Source organism: Spermophilus citellus (genome assembly GCF_964194105.1).
Source record: "Spermophilus citellus genome assembly, chromosome: 3".
Classification (NCBI taxonomy): domain Eukaryota; kingdom Metazoa; phylum Chordata; class Mammalia; order Rodentia; family Sciuridae; genus Spermophilus; species Spermophilus citellus.
The window spans coordinates 226,313,464-226,329,050 of NC_138184.1; the positions used below are offsets into that span (position 1 = coordinate 226,313,464).

General features: G+C 52.3%; 2 protein-coding genes across 2 annotated transcripts in view; both read right to left on the reverse strand.

Annotated features, from left to right (window-relative positions):
• DRC11L (dynein regulatory complex subunit 11 like) overlaps positions 1-7,562 on the reverse strand; it is a 13,405-nt gene extending 5,843 nt beyond the window's left edge. Inside the window, 9 exon segments of the mRNA XM_081283346.1 lie at positions 60-135; positions 282-413; positions 805-889; positions 1,413-1,618; positions 2,958-3,029; positions 5,152-5,337; positions 5,597-5,716; positions 6,529-6,856; positions 7,508-7,562. Coding sequence (XP_081139472.1) covers positions 60-135; positions 282-413; positions 805-889; positions 1,413-1,618; positions 2,958-3,029; positions 5,152-5,337; positions 5,597-5,716; positions 6,529-6,856; positions 7,508-7,518 — 1,216 coding nt within the window. The 5' untranslated portion in view covers positions 7,519-7,562.
• A 2,357-nt stretch (positions 7,563-9,919) lies between these two features.
• On the reverse strand, positions 9,920-14,548 carry H2BK1 (H2B.K variant histone 1). Its single transcript, XM_081286772.1, has 2 exons — positions 13,362-14,548; positions 9,920-10,674 (listed from the first exon to the last, which is right to left on the reverse strand). Exons 1-2 carry the CDS (start codon positions 13,518-13,520, stop codon positions 10,438-10,440), a joined length of 396 nt encoding a protein of 131 aa, XP_081142898.1. The 5' UTR covers positions 13,521-14,548; the 3' UTR covers positions 9,920-10,437.
• Between the last annotated feature and the right edge of the window lie 1,039 nt (positions 14,549-15,587).

Genomic DNA, 15,587 nt, shown 5'->3' on the forward strand with positions numbered 1-15,587 from the left:
TGGCAGATGCCCACTTTCCCGTGATCAAGGCTGGCGCTTGTCAGCTTTTGGCTGCTCACTTTTGTACTCCTTGTGTCCAGCACCAATTATGGGTATAAACTTGGATGGCAACATTTTCAGCATCGTATCAGCTTCCTGGAATAGAAGGAGCCTTGACCTCGACCCCATCACCTTCACCCATCACAAATGGCCTGATTCTTCCTGGCACCAGCCTTCCTACACCAGTTCCCAGACTTGGTTCCTCCTTGCCCACCTGCCCTGTGTTCGAGGAGATGTCTTACCACCCTGGCCTTTTTCTCCTTCTCTTTCTTCTTATTCTTCTCTGGTGTAGGCTGTTCTGTTTCCTTTTTCTTATTCTTCTCTTTCTCCTTCTTTTTGCTGTCCTGAGTCTGAATCTCCAGTTCTAGTTTCACCTGCGGCCAATGACAAAAGCATTTTGGAGACCAAGGGGATTTTATAGGAGTGGGGAAGCTATGGTCTGAGACTGGGGTAAACCTGAGAGTCCCAGGGCCTAGGGAAACTGCTGCGGTTGATGGCTGAACATGGAGAGACTGCAGTGGGGTCCAGGAGGAAAAGGGCACTAAGGGAGGGCTCAGACCTGGGTCCTGGGGATCTGGAGCTGCAGTGCTCTCACCAGACTGTTTCCTCTGCAGGCCATGACTGCCTTCTCCAGCCCCATCTTTCCTCTGGCCACACTTGCCTCCATTGTGGCTGACCCCACTCCAATCCACTGCCATTCTCTACTTTCTATAACCTCAAGCTCTGCCTGCCAGAGAAAACCTCCTGTCCCCACCTCCAGGTTACCTGCTCTGGAGTCTTGTCTGCAAAGATCAGGTAGGATCCTCCTAGAGACTCCTCTGGATAATCAGGGAACCGACCAGTAAGGGCACTGAATGGACATACGATGATTGGAGAGATGGATGGGAAGTTGGACAGATGGATGGTACTTGGATAGATGGGCAGGTGGGTGGGAGGATGACATAATGGCTGGATGAGTGGGTGAGTGAATGGCTAGATGGATAGGTGAATGGGTGGACAGAGACAGGGATGGGTGAATGGATGGAGGGATAGAGAGAAGGGTAGAGAAGGACAAAGGACCAGGAAGATGGGCGAAAGAGGGAAGGAATGGATGTTCCATATTGGAAAGCCTGGTCTGCTCTACGGACATTCACGATGCTTTTAATTGTCTTATCCTATCATTTTCTCTTCCCACAGGGAAATGAAGTCAGGTGTAGAGATGGTTTTATTCACTGGGGCAGGATACTGGGGCGGGGAGAGAGGGAGAAAGGGCCAATCTGGGCTACAGGAGGGAAGGGGGGGGGGAGGATGAGGCTGGAGTCACTCCAGGGACCCAAGTGAGGAGAGAGAATGAAGGATTGAAGCCTGGGTCACCAGGGGCTGTGGACACTGACTGGCACTCAATAAACCACTGTCGGATTTGGTCCTTCATTTTCTCCTTCAGGTCAGGCCCTTCCACCTCTCTGAGAGCCTCGTGGGTCTTCTCCATGGCCAGCTGAAACTGCTCCTCCTTTTCCACCTGGCGCAACCTCCGCGTTTCCTCCCTGAGTTTGGCCCGGGACAGGATTCGCAAGCGCTCCGCCTGGCTGGTGGAGGGGAGCTGGGGGAAGGGGAGAAAGGCCCCGGGGCTCAGGAGCAGGCATGGGAGGACCCAGCCTGTGGCCTGGATGGAGCTCCGTCCTTAGGCACACACCTGCCCCCGACTCCCTCCGCACCCGCATGCACGCGCACACACCCACGCGGAACGGCGGGTATGCCTGCATCAGGAGAAATTGTGTTTGGAGCCGAAATTCGTCTGTAAATTACTCTGATAATGAGTTTGCTAGATGCATCCGCTGCCCCCCTGCCCAGTCCCCCAGCACACCCTCCCCCCGGGCCGCCCCAGCCCCCGTGTGCGCCCCGCCCGGCGGCCGGGTTGGCAGCCGCTCTCACAGCCACTTTCCCGCCTCATTGGCTCCCAAATGTATTTTAAATATCACTCTGCGCAGAGACAATTACTGAAAACGCTGAGCTCACACTGTTGATGGGCCCGGGCGGCCAGGCTCATTCCTCACCCACTGCCGTGAGGTGCCCCCCAACCCTCTCCCCACCCAGCAGACCCCTGCCGCCTTCCGCCTGCTCTCCCTCCTGGGGGTCCAGCTCTCCAGCCCCCAACAGGTCTCTGACCTCCACTCCTATCCCACCAAGACACCGCAGCTCCACCCTGCGGAGCCCTCCCATCCTATCCTCCGGCCCCCAGTGCCAGCCGCTCTCCAGAGTGGACTCTCAGCCCTGGCAGGGCCTGTCTTTCTGAGGTCAGCAGAGACAGCTGAATGAGGGGGCTGTTGGGGAGCAGAGGACAGATTGGGGACTGCTACCGGCCAAACACAGGCACTGCACCACCCTTCCCAGCATCCACGCTCACACTGTGCACCCGGGGAGTCTGCCCCTCCCCACCCCCACTGGGCGAGGTCCACAGTCACACATTTCTAGTGCACCCAGAGCAGGGGAGAAGCAAGTCTGCAGAGGCCCCTAGAGCCAGTGGGGAGCTTGTGGCCTGAATGCCCTGGTTTGGGGTGTGCTCCTCCCTGACTTGGCCCCTGTTGGTTCACCAAAGCTGCGACAGGGCTGAGGCAGCATGGTATGGTACTCCCAGGGGCCGCACAACCTCCTCGCTGTGCGGGGTCCACCCAGGCAGCCTCCCCTTCTAGCTGGGCAGGGATTCCAAGTCCAGGACGCTCTGTGCTACTACCTCCACCACTGAGATTGTTCTGGAAGCGGGAGGGCTGTGAGGAGACAGGCTTGGAGCTTTTCCTGTCTCATACTTCTTTCTCTGCAGGATCTCCTGCCAGCCTGAGTGCAAGGCAGGCAGGTGGCATGGGGCTGAAGAGGCTGAGCAGAGGCAGGGGGCAGGGGATGGAGACAAGAGCGGGACCACTGCCCTGGCCAGCCTGGCTCACCATGCCGATGAACTCCATCTCTGCCAGCCGGTCCTGCTGGGTGCGTTTCCTCTGCTGATAGCCTTTCCATACCTAGGGGTGGCGACAGGAGGCACAACCCATGTTTCAGGGACAGGGCTCAGGCCTGGGAGGAGCAACAGCCTGTTTGGCAGAGGAGGTCAGGCTGGGGGCTGAGGCAGTACTGGGAGCTGTGTCCTCCGCAGGAATAGCCCCGAATGGTGTGGTTTCCAAGGCATCCCCTCGTCTTCCTCATCTTTACCCTAATCTGTGGGTTCTTTTGAGGCGTGGGTGAAGATCAGGCACCACCTCCTCCAGGGAGCCTTCCCCTCTGTCCCTTCTTAGAATTCCCATAGCAGTTGGAATAAATACTTGGTTCCACCCAGGGACACAGGCACCAGTGCTGTGGGCCCACGGGAGCTCCCCTGCTAATCCCATTGTTTCTACCCTAGGGAACCAGTCCAGAGGCAAAACATGACCTCTTCCAGGCCTAAGTACAGCACTGGCCCAGTGCCCTTTCTCAGTTGCCCTGCCACTGAGGACAGATGAGTGCTAGTGGATGGGAGGTGGGGTGAGAGGCAGAGGGGAGCCAGGCCAGCGCCCAGCCTGTGCCTTCTGTTCTCATAAGCACCTCATGAGCAGGGTCTGGTTCCTGCCTTTCTTTTCTGGCCTTGGTCCTCCTGCTCCTGTGACCAACACAGGACAGCCCACAATAATTGAATGCTTCACATATTTTTTGTTTTATTTGTGCACCAGACAATACCAAGACCAGGATGCAATATTTCTGTACATCTGATGTGTGGCAACAGGGACTAAATGACTGGCACAGGGAGCAGGAGTCAGTCTCTGAGGACCATTCTCCTTCTCAAAAGATGTGCTCCCTTGAGCCCTGCATTAAGGACCTCCTCTCCATACAGCCAGACACTGGTACAGCCCTGAACACACCAGGGCTCAGTTGGGATGCTCCACATACTGGGAAGTAACACAGACCTCTGTCCCCTCTGGGGGCAGACAAGCCTTCACAGAGTGGTCATTTGCTGTTGGTTTGCTTTTGTGTTTTGATAAGAAGGGTTTCTCCTTTCTAGTAGTAGGCTAGAAGACAGAAATTTGTGAGGCACTGGGCATGAGAGAGAGCTTGCATCCTGGGTGGGATTTGAGAGAGAAAATGGACAAGGAGGTTGATTTGAAGGTGAAAGAAGACCCAGCCCCATGTCTCCATGGGTTTGTGGAAGGAAAAGGTGGCAAGAAGCTTTGTGACCAGGCAGGGCCTCAGGAGAGCAGTGGTTGAAGGGACAGAGCAGTCCCTTCCTGCACTGGAATTTCCCTCAGGCCCCTACAATCTCTGGTCCATCTGTGTTAAAAGCATTTTGGGGAATAGTGGGAGAGGCCAGGTCCACAGTTTGGGGTACCCAAGGCTGACCTGGAGAGGTGCGGAGTGGTTGTCCAGAGAGGAGAGGCATGGCCACCTTGGGGAAAACTCGGAGTCGGCCTGGGCCTTCTGAGTTAGCTGGGGTTAGGGTGTGGTTGTGCTATTTTGATGTTGAAATAAAGGTGGCCCAAGGAAGCACAGAGATTCAGGATGCTCAGGTCACATTAGTTGTCAATCTTGAATTTTTCCTATTTCCCTCAACCTCAGTTGCCAGGAGGTGCAGGATATAATTTAATATTTATTCTTAAAACTTTCTTAGAATGATCATTAATCAATTCTACTACTTTATATGGATCCCTCTTTTTTTTTTTTTTTTTTTTTTTTTTGTTTGGTGCTGGGGATTGAACCCAGGGATGATCAACCCATGAGCTACATTCCCAGTCTTTTTAATTTTCTATTTTGAGACAGAGTCTTACTAAGATGCCCAGGCCAGCCTTGAACTTGGAATCCTTTCCCTTCTTGGCCTCTCGAGTCACTGAAATTACTGGTGTGCCCCACTGTGCCCAGCTCCTAATTGTCATTAAAGTGATCGTTCTGTTTCTGGGTCTCCAATGGCACCCCACTCCAAATGCTTTGTAGGATAGAGATGTAGACTAAATAATAAGCAGACAAGACACATGCTTACTGTCTGATTAGGGTCCCTGGTTTAGGATCTAACCGTGGGGCAAGAGAATCCAGGCAGCTGCATTCTTGTGATCAACCAGTAGCTTGGCAGGCTTCCTGGAGGAGTTGACTGCCCTGGCTCTCCTCCTGGGCACCCATGGTTACCTTCTGTATAATGACAGCACTCTGGTCCTGAGTGAACCTCGGATGCCCTTCCTCCCGAATCTTCCGATCCCGCTCCTCCTCTCTCTGGATCTCTCGCATGAAGGTGGCTCTGAGGCGGCCTTGCCTGGCTCGCTCAGAAGTTTGTATTAGAATTATGGCGTCAGTCCGGTTGATTCCTGTGAAGGTCTGGCCAGAGCAGGGGCAAAAGAGCAGGAGCACATGAGGGAGAGCTTGCATCCTGGGTGGGCAGCGAGAGACCAGCCTCCAAAGGAGGCACTGGGGCATCTGGGTGCCCAAGTCCTGCCCTGGTTTGGGAAGATAAGGGAGCACTAGAGTAGCCTTGGAGGAGAAGGCCAAGGCGACTCTGAGCTGTGACTAGTCCAGGCAAGACCTCTATTCCAGGAGGGGGGTGGGGTGCGTCTGGGAGGATGTCTTCACCACTTGCCTCCGTGGGGTGCTCTGGCTCCATTCTGGACAGGATCTCAGCCAGGATCAGCTTGCGCTCCTTCATGGCCGCGGACTGCTCCAGCTGGAAGTATTTGGGGATTGGAACCTCCAAGTCTGCCTTTGGGGCAAGATGTGGGGAGGAGGGTCAGGAATCACAAGTCCAGGCCATTGGGCCAAACTGTTGCCATTCCAGCGGCTTAGCCATTCTCTGCAGTATTTGCCTCCCTCCTGGAGCTGGAGTGGGAAACTTCTAGGTTGTGGGTGAATTCCCCCCCAGGGTTGTCCCTTTCTTGCCCTGTCCCCATCTGGATAGAGTTGAATTCTGGAGGATCACCATAGGTGGCAGTGGTCCCAAACCTGGCTGTGCCTCAAAAGCAACTGGAAAGACAATGTGCAGATTCCTATGTCCTCCCCAGACTCCCACAGCAGAATGGCAAGACCTGGGGAATCTGCATTTTGTTCATGTCCACACCAGTAGTTGGTTAAGGCAAGTTTCATATTGACCTTAGGGTAGGCTTGGAGGCCCTGCAGTAGCTTTCTGCTCTAGGAAAGCCCTTCTAGAACTTTCCCATGTGCTCAGATCACCTGGGAGGAATGTGAAGAGGCAGGTGCAGATTTAGTGGCTCTGGGTACTGGTGGACATTCTGCATTTCCAACCACCTCCTAGGCAATGTCCATGGACCACATTTTGAGAAGCCAGGCTCTAGAGGACTCTTCTCACCTATCCCCTGTAGTTCATGGGTCTTCCCAGCTGCACTGGTGGGTGGGGCCTTATTCTCCATGCATCCCCAGTTCCTGAAGCTCTTCTCCTCGGGCCAAACCCATCCTCTGATCTGCCTGGCTCTCCTGTCTTTGCAGATGTCTCAACACCAGTGGTATGTCAAGGCCAGCCCCCACCTCCCACCTAGCCTGAGGTGGCAGTGCACGCACTGGGGTCAGCTTGAGATCCTGTAGCACGCGGTCCAGGCAGTGGGTCTCACATAGGTCAACACGAACCAGCTCATCCTTGATCTCCAGCACACGACCCGCCACGCCATCCAGCAGCCGCCGCAGCAACCGGCGCTTCTGTGGCTGAACCATCTGGTCATAGATGGTGTCAAAACGGCGCAGCAGCCCCAGGTAGTACAGGTAGAACACTGAGAGTCTATACTGGAAGGACTGCCGGTCCCGGTTGGGCACAGCTTCCAGCAGGGGCTGCTCTTGGTCCAGCAGCTCCTGCAGGGTCACATGGGAGGCCTCCCAGAGGCGCTGGTAAGTTCTGCAGAGAAGTAGGACATACTGTGCTCTGAACCATGGAGAGTGGGCAGGGGATGCGGGGACTCAAGCTGTGAGTTTTGGAGGGATGTGAACTTGGGGTTCCAGAAGGAGTGATATTCCTTAAGGTACCAAAGTGGACTTCAGAGAAGTGATTGGCTGGTAGGAGTAAGTAGGCACCCACTTGGCTTAAAGAGGCATGGGTTTGGGGGGCTCTAGGTCTCCAATGGATAACAAGGAGAGAAGTGTGGGTGTAGCTGTAGGAGTTGGGGGAGGAGGCAGCCTGTGGTGGGGTTCCTGTAAGGAAAAGGAAAGGGTATTTGGAGTTTAGGGAGTATGGATACCTCCAGATGAGGGCCCAGCCAATCCATGCAGCAGTGGTCTGGGATGATGGGTGGGGGGTAAGGGAGAGAGATGAGGGTAGAGAAGAGTCCCTTTTCCAGGCCAGAACCTGGTGCTGGAAGGAATAGTCCAAGGGAAGTCTGAAGACCAAAAGCTGTTCACTGGCAGAAGCAGCCAGGGAGCCATGCAAACGGCCAGGACCCACGCAGGGCTGGCCAGCACCAGAGCCCTCCCTGCCCTGCCTCTCACAGCCAGCAGGGTGCTCTGCCCCTTGCTCTCCCCACCCTGCCAGCCTCCTTCTTCCCTCACTCACCCCTCAGACATAGTGCCCACTCCTCACACTGTTTTGAGCTGGCCGTGGAACTCAAAGAACCTCTGTGGTTTCCCTAAAGTCGGGGGCAGAACGGCCTAGTGTTAAGAGTTCTGACCCATTGTTGTGCCAATGTTCTAAGGCTGAGGGGAGGGATTGGGAGTGCAGGATTGGATGTCTCCCTAGGCGGACATCCCTGAGATGGCAGTGCTGAAGCGGGCAGGGGCAGAGCCTGCAGAAAGGATAGGGCAGTGTGGGTGACGACTGTGGCCACTTTTCTGGTGAGAATCAATAAGTCTCTACCTGAAGTCACCTGTAAGCTGTAAGCCTCTGGGTAAGTATCTGTCCTAAGGGCAAACGGACTCCTCACTCGGGAAAGTTTCTTTAACTTCCTTCAGCCTCCTATTCTTTTAAAAGATTTTACTTTGGGGATGGAGTTTCACTATGTTGCCCAGACCGTCCTCCTGCCTCAGCCTCCCTAATTGCAGGGACCACTGGGGCATGCCACCAGGTCCAGCTCCTCAGCCTCCACTCCATGCAACCTGACTTTACTCTTTTGGTGTTGGGAATCGAACCCAGGGTCATGTGCATGCTAAACACATGCTCCACCTGTGGCCCCTGCCTTTACCTTTGTATATGACTGTCCTAGAAGCCTGTGTAATGGGTGGGGAAGAGGGCCCTGGACTGGGGCTCAGAGGCCCTGAAGTCCCCACTTTCCTCTGTGTGACAGCACAACCATGCCTCCCTCCCTGGGGTTGGCTGGGTTAAGAAGGTTCACGTGGCCCATGTGGAATTCTGTGCTAGGAGGGGGCAGGGGATGTGGGGGACCCAAGCTGTGTTGGAGGACTATGAACTTGGGGTTCCAGAAGGAGTGATGTTTAGAAAGTTTAAACAAGAAAATTTAGAGGTGGAATTATTGGGCTATGAGCCTTAATCAGTAAATTAATCCCCTGAGAGGGTTTAACTGGGTGGTGACTATAGGGAGGTATGGTGTGGCTGGAGGAGGTGGGCCCTTGGGGGTGCGCCTTTGAGGTGTACATATTTTCAGTGGTAAGCACTTTCTCTCTCTCTCTCTCTCCTTCCTGTTGCCGTGTCCTGAGCAGCTGTCCTCTGCCTTATACTTCTGCCATGTTGTTCTGCCTCACCTCCAGCCGTGAGGAATGGACCTGGCCAGCTATGGACTGAAACTGTGAGCCCCCAAATAAACTTTTTCTCTAATAGTTTTGGCCACAGTGGTAAAGAAGCTGACCCAAACAGCAACTCGATGTTGGGGCTCATTCGCAGCTACCCGTGGACGTTCCCCATTGCCATGAGCTCCAGGCTCAGGACGGCTTCTCTGGAAGCTCAAAGCATTCCGCCAGCAGCAGCCCCTCTGCTCAGGGGGAGCCATTCTTTTGCTCAGGGTTAAGTAGAGGCTTATGAATAAATAAATGAGGAGCAGGGCCAAAGAAAGTGGGCAGCAGGGGGCAGCGGGGAGGAGTTCTCATACTTGTTACTAGAGAATCTTGTTAACATGTAGATTCCATTTCAGAGCTGTGGGGCCCAAGAGCCTGAGCTCCCAACAAGTGCCAAGGTGACGTGGAGGCTGCTGGTCCATGATGCACACTTCTGTAGCAAGGTGTGAAGCAAGTGGTGGAGTGGAAACAGTGAGTTCAGGGCCATGATCTCCTGGGGCTGCCCCTTTCGAGTCCTGGGACCCGAATGTGGATCCTCAGTCCTCAGCTTGGGGAATCTTCTTGGGAGGCTTGAGTTGTGAGGAAAAAAACCTGTGGGGCATGTGGGGCCACAGCCAGCTGTCAGCCACCAGGACAAGGTAGCACCTTTCAGGGCAATGAAGCTGAAGGCAACAACCTGAGGTGATCCAATCACCAAGGGAACATAAAGAAGGATTCTAGATCAGTCTAAGTCCCACCCCTTCACTCCAACCCCTCCAAGTTTGGAGCGGAATGTGTAGGTCTTATGCCCATGGAAAAGGGCAGAGACAGAATGAGAGGGAAAGCACGTGGTCAGATGGTAAGTGGGAAGGCCAGGGGTGGCTACAGCACTTTTTTTTTTTTTGATACCCGGGATTGAACCTAGGGGCACTTTTTGTGTGTTTATTTAGAGATAGGGTCTCGTTAAGTTGCTGAGACTGGCCTTGAACTTGTAATCCTCCTGCCTCAGCCTCCCAAACAGGTGCCACTGCAGGTTTCAAAATAAAATTGGAAGTTGGGTGCAATGGGGCATGCTTGTAATACCAGCAACCTGGGGGACTAAGGCAGAAAGGCTGCAAGTTAGAGGCCAGCTTTTTTGCAAGACCCATCTTAAAAAAGGGGGAGGGGGGCTGGAGATGTAGCTTCGTGGGCAGAAAACTCCTGGGTCCAATCACAGAAATAAAGAACTACAAGTGGAGAAGAAAAGTTAGGAATCTCAAAAACATCCATTGATTTGTTCTGAAATTGAGGGGGAAGAAAATGTTAGGGGAAATAAAAACTTCAATTAATCTCAGCTGATTATTTAGAAGCTGGTCTGACCTTCGGTTCTGTATGTTGAACATGTAAGCCTAGCCCCTTGCCCAGCACAGTGGCTGCCACATACAGGGAACAACGAGAGTCGATGTAAGACAGATTCATAAAACCACAGCCTGGAAGTAACATACCAAGGAATTTCAGGCTCACAGCTGGAAACGGCAGCATAAACCCAGGACCTTTGTCCCAGCCCTGCTCCTGCTTTCCACCAATGAAAGCAGGTCTTAGGCTTACAAATCACTATCACCTGGTGCCCCAGGAATACATTTAGAAAGCAGATTTTAAGAAGTGTTAGGATTCCATCTGTGGTAGCGTCAAAGAGGAAGTTTACCCTTGCCCCAGACAAAACTCTGGCTCCACACACCCCCTTTTCAAGTCACCACAGTGCACGGGAACAGGTCACCCTTTATTTATGGCAGGCCCTGGTCACTTGGAGCTGGTGTACTTGGTGACAGCCTTGGTGCCCTCTGAGACAGCATGCTTGGCCAGCTCCCCAGGTAGCAGCAGACGCACGGCTGTCTGGACTTCCCGGGAAGTCAGGGTTGTCCGGCCTGAGTACTGGGCCAGCCGGGCAGCTTCACCAGCCAGCCGCTCAAAAATATCGTTCACAAAGGAGTTCATGATGCTCATGGCCTTGGCAGAGATGCCGATATCCGGGTGCACCTGGAAAAGCAGCAAGACCATCTGTTAACCACAGCTGTGTGCACCACAGCCTTGGCCCAGCCCAACCTGGACTCTTAGAGTCCAGGGACAGGAACCTAGGTCTCCTCACCAGCATCTCCCTGGAGGCCACCAGACAGGGAAATTGAAACTGTTTTCTTTCTACTGCTACGGTCATGTGCCACGTAGTGAGCAACAGACTGCATATATAACAGTGGTCCCGTACCATCATATTGCCTAGTGACCATCATGGCCATCTTCTCTTGTACATGTACACTCTGACATTTGCATAAGAATGGAACTAGCTAATAATGCATTTCTCAGAATGTGGATTTTTTTTTCCCTCCTTGGTACCAGCGCTTAACCACTGAACTACATCCCCAGCCCTTTTTTATTATAAACAGCATCTTGCTGAATTACTTAGGGCCTTGCTAAGTTGCCAAGGCTGGGTTTGAACTCATGATACCCCTGCCTCAGCCTCCAGAGCAGCTGGGATTACAGGCGTGTGCACCATGTCCAGCTTTGGAATGTGTTCTTGTTGTTAAATGACATGGCTGTATATTCAACTTTAAAAAGAAAAAAGTTTCTCCAATGGCAGAGTAACTATTAAATTCCTTATAGAAGCAAAGGCAAGCATTTATACTTAACGAGTGGAATCAGTTACACATGCACCTTGTTTTCATCTAATGCATTTGCATAGATGAGCCATAGTGGGGTGGGTGAATCATGTTCATTACCATTCCTCTTAATGGACATTTAAGGGTTTGTTTGCTATTAGATTGTGCTAGTAAATCTGCATCTTAGAACCCTGTATGAGAAATAATGAAGGTTAATTATTCCTGGTCAAATGGCTGGTGCCAAGTTACCCTCCAGTAAGCACACCTGCATGACTGTCACAGTGGCACCAGACCAGGAGGCAGACCTGTGATCTGGGCTGTGAATCACTATGACCTGGAATCAACCTCTGGGCCTTGTTTTCCTCTTGTCACAGAGCCTTTTGAACTAGCTGATTTCTAGTGAAACAAATGGTAGAGGCCTGAGTAGGTAGACCTGGTCAGGTGCAAAGTGGAAGAGAAGTGACTGCCCCCGCCTGCACCAGGCCAGTGGGGGAGCCAGAATTAGAACGGGGCTCCTAACACCCAGCCACCCACTGTCACTGCTACCTCTGGTCCCCACTGCTGGCAGGAAGTCTGCTGCTGTTCAAAGGTGGGTTAGCTCAAAACCCTTCTCATCACATCCCATTCTTAGGTCTGCTGATGAGCTCAGAGCTGAGAAGCAGTCAAGTTCAGTGAGCAGCAACAAGGAACCAACTCGTAGGTGTCCTCTGCCTGGCAAGCCCAGGCCTGGTCCAACCCTTCCAGCAACTTCTGAGCCATGAAATGGGGTTAATCTTCAGGGATTAATAATACCACCTCTAGCAGAGTGGAGTGGCGCACACCTGTAATCCCAAGAGGCTGAGGCAGAAGGGTGAGGGTTCAAAGGCAGCCTCAGGAACCACGAGACACTAAGCAATTCAGTGAGACCCTGTCTCTAAATGAAATATAAAATAAGCCTGGGGATGTGGCTCAGTGGTTGGTTGTCCCCGAGTTCAATCCCTGGTAAAAAAACAAAAACAAAAACAAAAACAAAAAACCCACCAATCTTAGGGTATAGCCCGTCCTCTGCTGCTTCCCTTCTGGACCATCCATAGCAGTGCCTTCCCCACCCACGAGAACATCCCAGATCCCATGGTGCCAGTTCACTAACACTGTTAATGGGCTTCAGACTGAAGACAGGCTTCCACTCTGGGAACTAATCTACTAGAGGGGTAAGAATTTTGGGCAGATTATGAACTCCCATGAATCAAATGTATGAAATATGATATGTCAAGAGCTTTGTAATGTTTTGAACTCATAATAAAAAAATTTCAGACATTGACTCATAAAGAATTTAAAAAAAAATAATTTTAGGCAGGTGGCAAGCCCCAGCTCAGACAGCACAGCCACCTGTTCCTCTTCCTGGCCCTGCTAAGCAGGCAGCAGCTTTGAGGTGAGGGCAGGGCGCTTTGGATCTTCTATGCACACTGGTTTATGAATAGCCATTGATGCCCAAAGTGTTTATCAAGGCGCCGAATCTGGGAATCCTTTTTATGATTAAATGAAGGGCACCTGCAACTGGGTGTTAGGGGCCACCAGGAACGATGCTATGGGCTTGTCCAAAGCCAGGGGAGCCCAGGCTCTGCCACTCTCAGTCATGTGACTGTGTTACCCCAGTTATGGACTTCAAGGTCTTCATCCATCAGCAACAAATCCTAAGCCCTTCAAAGAGCTAGTACTACCTGACCAGGCCTCTCCCAGGAACCCAGGTCATACTAATTGCCCCTCAGTCACAGGCTCCCTGTCTGTATTGCAGTGTGTGCATTACCCTCAGCCTGTCCCACCTAGTGTGCTTCAAGATCATTTCTGTCCAACAGCCCTGCAGTCCTCTGGAAAGGGTGGGAGAATGCTTTAAATGTCTCCGACTACAGGTGCACAAGACACTGAGAGGTAGAGACCTGAGACCAACACCAGCCACCTCAGGAGGGGCACAGCCTGCCTGTGGCCACTTGTGCCAGTGCCAGCAAGAAACCAAGCCCCGCTTTCAGTCCAGCACTCTTTTGGGGCCCCTTTGCCAGTTCATCCCTCACCCACATTCTCACTCCCCACGCTCACCTGCTTCAGCACCTTGTAGATATACATTGAATATGTTTCTTTGCGCCGGCTACGTTTTTTGGACTTTTTGTCCCCAGAGCTCCACCTCCTGCGGCCCTGGGGTTGTTGCTGTTGTTGTTGCTGCTGCTGCCCCCGCCGCCGCCCAAGCTCTGCGCTCATCCTCCTGCTTCTCGCCAGCCCCCTCCCTTGCCTTGGGGCCACTTTTAAGAAGCCAACTGCACTGCCAGGTGTGGCTGGGGGCAAGCACCTGGGATGGAAGGTGGGGGCAAGGCTCAGCTCCACCCTACCCAGAACACATTCTGGATTAATCTTGGGACTAATTACTCCCTCTTCAAGAAATCTCCCAATCTTCCCTGAGTGGGCTTATGCACTTGCTGAAGTTCACCGACTCCAGGCTAACCATCCACATTCACAGAGCACATTGGCGCCCAGCATGGCTCTGGGGTTTCAGGACCACAAGCTTCTTCCCCCCACAGAGCCCTCTGCTAGGCTGGAGAGACAAGGCTGGCTTGCATTCAATAATTAAGGAAGTGTGTGGATGTTAAGGAGGGCCAGAGTACCCAGGGGCACTTCATGGAATACATGGGGACCTAAAGCTGGTCTTGAAGGAGAGATTATGATTTTTTTTTTTTTTGTGGTGGTGCTGGGGATTGAACCCGGGGCCTTGTGCATGCAAAGCAGGCACTCTACCAACTGAGCTATATCCTTAGCCCATGAGGTTATGATTTTAATTAGGAACAATGGGGCAAAAAAAGTGAGAGCAGAATCTATGCAAGGCTCGCACTGCAGGCGGAAGCTGGGAGTTGGCCAGCTGGGCCTGTACTAGACACAGACAGCGGGAAGCAACCTAGGCTGGGAGTCCACGGAAGGCCTTTGGGACTAGGAGCTAGGGGTAGAGAAACAATGCGCCTTCTCTGTGAAAACAAATTATTTGGGGATGCAAGTGGAAGTTATCTGCAAAGATAAAGTTATTGTGAAATGGTGAGTTAGTCGTCTCACTTAACCCCTACCTGTGAACAAATATTTCAGGTTTGAATGCTGTGATTAAAGAAACCTGGAGCAGCATGAAAAGTATAGGTGTGGGGGGAGAGAGACAGGAGAGCCAAAGACCATCCCCACCTGCCAGCACATGAGCACAGCAGTCCCCATCATCTACCGCGACTGCCAAAGTTTGCTTCAAGAGTACTGGGAAGCAGTTCTGACTCCCAAATAAGGCAGTGCTAATTTTAGAAATATATAATTTGTGTACTTTCTAAGTATTCTTACAATTATCAAGATTGTAAAAAAAAAAAAAAAAAAAAAAAAAGGCCAAACAGGCTGACTGTACTACTACTATTCAGCTTCTACTTCTTCCAGTCCTGGGGTCCTCCTGTCCCATAGCACACCTCAGGTGCCATGCCATACTCTGGAGACCAGGCAGCTCCTTGGTGGAAGGAGCAGCAGCTGGCTGACACCATGCTCCCCTGAACCCAGGCTCTGGGTGCTCAAGACAGATCAACTTGGCCATTTTGCTCTCAACCCGACTTAATGGCACAAGCGACCAGACCAGGCCCCTTAAAGGCTGAGGAGCAGCAGAGGCCTCTTGGTTTCTTACTGGTGTCTCCTGTGCCTAAGGGAGCCCTTGAACTTGATGACCATCTGAGAAGACCCTACTCATCTTTCAAGTTGAGCACTAAGCCAGTCTTTCTGGGCAGCTGCTCATGCAAAACCGCACCCCCTTTTGAATACTTCTGAGTCTCCTACTCAACAATTTAATCTCAATCACAATTTAACATCTGATTTATGTGCTTTCTATGTCTTGTTGGCTTTCCCTCTCGATTATGAGCTCCTTGGGGGTTTAGACACCATCTGGGAGTTTCTTCCCCCTTCTTAGATGCACTGTAATATGACAACTTGTGGCTGTGTCTGTTTTCCCACAGGAGGACTGCTGAGGTTTCAGAGGCAGAGTGACAAGCGCAGGACTAACACTGGCCGCGCATATCCTAGGGGCATAAGGGCTCCGAGTTCAGAACCACACAGGCTGCCAAGAGGCCTGGTCTGGATGTCAACCAGCCAGGGCTGATGAAAATGAAGGTGGACGAGTAAGTTGACTGCACTTCCTGTATTGCTCCAGAACAGCAGCTGGAGATGCAAACCCTTGGACATTTCTGAATCTTTCCCCCTACACCAAACCAACAGGTCTGGATTTCAGAATCCACATTTTAACAAGTGTCCCACATACTGTGG

Excerpts from the sequence above, each read along its gene's own strand:
- H2BK1 (XM_081286772.1), bottom strand. The coding sequence starts at position 13,520 with ATGAGCGCAGAGCTTGGGCGGCGGCGGGGGCAGCAGCAGCAACAACAA. Across the intron at positions 10,675-13,361 it reads TCTACAAGGTGCTGAAGCAG|GTGCACCCGGATATCGGCAT; the intron begins GTGAGCGTGGGG and ends CTGCTTTTCCAG.